Here is a 3,709-nt window from a genome sequence, read left to right as displayed (position 1 = left end):
GTCGTGACTCCCATGAGAGTCCATGGTCGTTCCTTCAAGCCGTTCCCAATCGGAGCGACACCTGGCCCCGATGCTTCAGCAAGCTTGAGGTCAGCTTGGCTGTCTTGGACTGTCTAATAATAATGCAGAATAATAGAATTAAGTATTCATTTTAATTGCTGATCAATAAGATGTGTTTTCATCTAAATCTGCGTGCTAGTTTCTAAACCACTACAGTCTGTTTCATCAATGACCTTCTTCATTTTTGCTTTCTAGTTTCTGCCGATCTCATTTTCTCGCCTGTCCCTGGGAGAGGAAGGGATGATGGCTGGAGGTTTGGCAGTCAGCGAGGGCCTGGCCACCACTACAGTTCTGGACTCTCAGCCTTGGAGATGTGATCAGGAATCTGCTGTTAGTTCCCAGTTTTGTATTGCAAAGACTGACCATGCTGCCAGCACTGTGTTTTATAAGTGAATTTCCATTTGGTCAAACTCCAAAGCAGCCTTAATTTTAAGGTGGAATTCTTTGTGGATGAGGCTGTGAAGAATATGGTGTTTATACTCCCATCCTACCGGCAGTACAGTAGAACAACTCCTAACTGATTTGGTAATAAAGACCTAGTTTTTCTTCACTAAACCTGCCCTAGCAAAATTCATAAGCTGGTGATAGCTATCTCTGGAGTGGAAAATCTTTATTGAGTTTATTGACAATTTAATATACTTTGTCAAGCTTTGCTGCTTAGTTTCTGTTCATCCAGAGACACCTGGGGCTACCTTTGCTTCCTAAGGGATTAAACTAGCAAGCACTTAGAATCAGATTTTGGGAAGATGGGTGCAGGAGACTTGGTAATTCACTTCAGAAAAATATAATAATGATGAACACTTCAGATGGAAATGATAGTATTTGACATACTATGTGAAATGCTTTTAAGTTATTTTTTAGTTTTTCTTTAATTTTTAATCCTGGATAAATTAAATGAGGCTTTTGGGGAAAGCATGAGCTGGAATTTATATTGTATTTATATTGCCCCGCCGTCACCGAGGACAGGGCTGTCCAAAGAAGTTGATGCAGCTGCTGAGGCAGAACTGTGACCTGATGCAGCTGCACCTTCGTTACTGCTCTCAGCCGAGGCCAAGAACCAAGTCAGCGGCAAAAGTGGGCATTGGGAGGAGACTCCGCATCTCCCCTCAGTTCTGACCTCCAGAGCGTCAAATCAGCTCTTTGACTCACAGCTCACCACAGACCTCGAAACAGGAGGCAAAGATCTACACCAGTTGGCCTTTCATAACTTCTCACCCATCTATTACCTTTCTGTGGCTAGCTTCAGAAAATGGGGGGGAAGCCATTCCAAAGAACACGACCAAGGAAATCACACAGCACTCGGGACTTTTTCCAGGCATCAAATTTTTAATGGATAATGTGAAGTAACGCAGAAGCAATTCCTGTCCACAGAAAAAAAGATTTCAAATGTTTTTGTCTCAAAGACAATCACTGGATGTTGAAAATTTCTGCTGCTGAAAGTTACATTAAGTCCTCAACACTGAGCAATCAATATCCCCACAATCTAAACTGTGAAATTACCACCTCGGCAAGGAGAAAATTTTCAGGATTTGCAACTCATCTCAAAACTTCAGTAGAACTGAACCAGCAGAATTTCCCTGAGATGCCATTGTGTTCTGGAACCCCTCAAATACTCACTAAAACAGACTTTACTTTCAGTAGGACAGCTGTTGATGAAAATCTGCGGTAAAACCTATGGGAAGTGGCCATGTGCACGCATCTTCCTTCCCACAGCAGGCACAATCAAATCCTCCTTTGAATGGCCTCAAAGTTGAGCAGCACTCATTGGCACAGCCTCTTCTCCCACAGACAGGCCAGTGAGCAACACGGCAGCGCCAGCCAGATGGGCAAGGACAAGAGAGAGCAGATGCCAACAAGGCTTTGAAGCTGTGCCAAGGGAGGTTTACGCTGGGCGTTGGCAAGAACTTGTGCCCAGAAAGGGCCATTAGATCCTGCAATGGCCTGACAGGGGGCTGCTGGAGTCATCCTTGTGGCAGGTGGGCAAGGCAAGCCAGGCCGCAGCGCTCGGGCCCCGCTCTGCTGGCCATGCTTGCCGCCATGGCTCACAGGTTGGACTCAACATTCTCTCAGGGCTCTCTGAGGCCAGGGCGTTCTGTGCTTCTGTGACATCACAGCCTCTGGCGACGGCACGGTGCCTGGCAACTGTCGCCAGCTGTTGCTGCGCCCCAGAGCCCAGGCAGACCTGCTTGCAGAGAGACGCCCAGAGCCTCTGTGCTGCCGGCAGAGCTCTATGGCTGCTCACGGCTCTTCCTCGCTGCTGCAGCTTTACGTGCTGCTGCTCTTGGCCCATCCCCTCGACCCTTCCAGCAAACTCGAGCAGAGCACGGATGCCTCTCCTATCCTTCCGGAGGATTTCTACCCGGAGGAGACGGACCCTGAGCAGATCCTGTGGGTGTCCTGGGCAGTCCTGCTGGTTGGCGTGCTCATCATAGGCATGGCCATGGGATGGGCCCTTGAGAGAAGATTTCAGAGATGCTGGGGAGAGGTGAGGCGGGGCTGGGGGGGTCAGGGAGGCGGGATGGGGCAGACCTTGAGGGCCTCTTGGGCACCCTTTGGCCAATGCCCTGCGGCAGAAGGGGCCTGAGCTCCTGGCTGGGGAATCCGGCCCAGGGGCTGAGCCCCATGGACAGCACCAAGCAGAGGCGGCCAGAGCTCTGCATGCTGCAGCCTCTTCCCCGGGGCAGCCCAGCCCAACTGAGCCCGAGTCTCTGTCTCCGAGGCCAAAGGCAGCCCCACTTTGTGGGTGCCGGCCCCGCTCTGCCCCTCTGCCTCTTCCATGGGGATCCCTGCGCTTTGCCTTGCAGCGGAATCTCCGGAGCCCTTCAGGCCGTGCAGGGCCCCGCCGCCATCGAAGACACGGCTGTCCAAAGAAGTTGATGCAGCTGCTGAGGCACAACCGTGACTTGATGCGGTTGTGCCTTCGCTCTCAGCCGAGACCAACAACCAAGACGGCGGCAAAAGAGGGCATTGGCAGGAGACTCCGCACCTCCCCGCAGCTCTGACCTCCAGCGTGGCACTCCGAATTCAGAACCTTACGGGGAATGTGTGACCAGTGCCCAGCCCAGGCACTGCGACGTTCCCCATCTTAGAAGTTAGCCACACCCCTATTGTTAGTTGTAGGATTCCCCACCACGTTTCCCCCAAGAAGTTGACCTTTCCCTTAGTGTTCAGTTCTAAACAGTTGAAGTATTGAAGTATTTTAGGTTTAAGATTCTTACCCCATAGTCTTCAAGTAACGTTGTAGTGTAGATTTTAGAAGTAGTCAAGTGAATAAAGTTCACGTTTTCTACACGTTGCTGTGTCATTGTCTTAATGTTGCACCTGAGACCTGGGGACTCCTTGAGAGATGGGTTTGCATGGCAGCTCCAGACTGCCTGCAATGGAGAGCCCGAGTGCCCCATCAGGGTTTGCAAGAGTATGGAGGGCAGCGGGAAAGAAGAAGGTGGCCAATATTCACCTGCCTCCACCTTCCAAGGAAGCTTGGAGTCAAACCCTGTCTGCACGTCAGGGGGGACCCTAAAGGCCCCGGCAGGCATCAGGATGGCCCCAGGACAGGGGGCTCGCAGGACTCTGGTGCACCATGAAAGGAGCAGGATCATCCTTGGAATGCTGGGAGAGAAATGCAGAGACGTCTCCCCTGGGATCCAGG

General features: G+C 51.2%; 1 protein-coding gene across 1 annotated transcript; it reads left to right on the top strand.

The window, feature by feature from the left end:
* The first annotated feature begins 255 nt into the window (after positions 1-255).
* Positions 256-3,351, top strand: LOC147646776 (uncharacterized). Its single transcript, XM_086873004.1, has 2 exons — positions 256-2,545; positions 2,865-3,351. Exons 1-2 carry the CDS (start codon positions 2,291-2,293, stop codon positions 3,060-3,062), a joined length of 453 nt encoding a protein of 150 aa, XP_086729130.1. The 5' UTR covers positions 256-2,290; the 3' UTR covers positions 3,063-3,351.
* Positions 3,352-3,709: the final 358 nt, after the last annotated feature.

Source organism: Cyanistes caeruleus, unplaced genomic scaffold (genome assembly GCF_971803275.1).
Source record: "Cyanistes caeruleus unplaced genomic scaffold, bCyaCae1.hap1.1 HAP1_SCAFFOLD_80, whole genome shotgun sequence".
Lineage (NCBI taxonomy): Eukaryota > Metazoa > Chordata > Aves > Passeriformes > Paridae > Cyanistes > Cyanistes caeruleus.
Note: the sequence above shows the minus strand (reverse complement) of the source record. Positions and strands in the feature narration are given on the sequence as shown.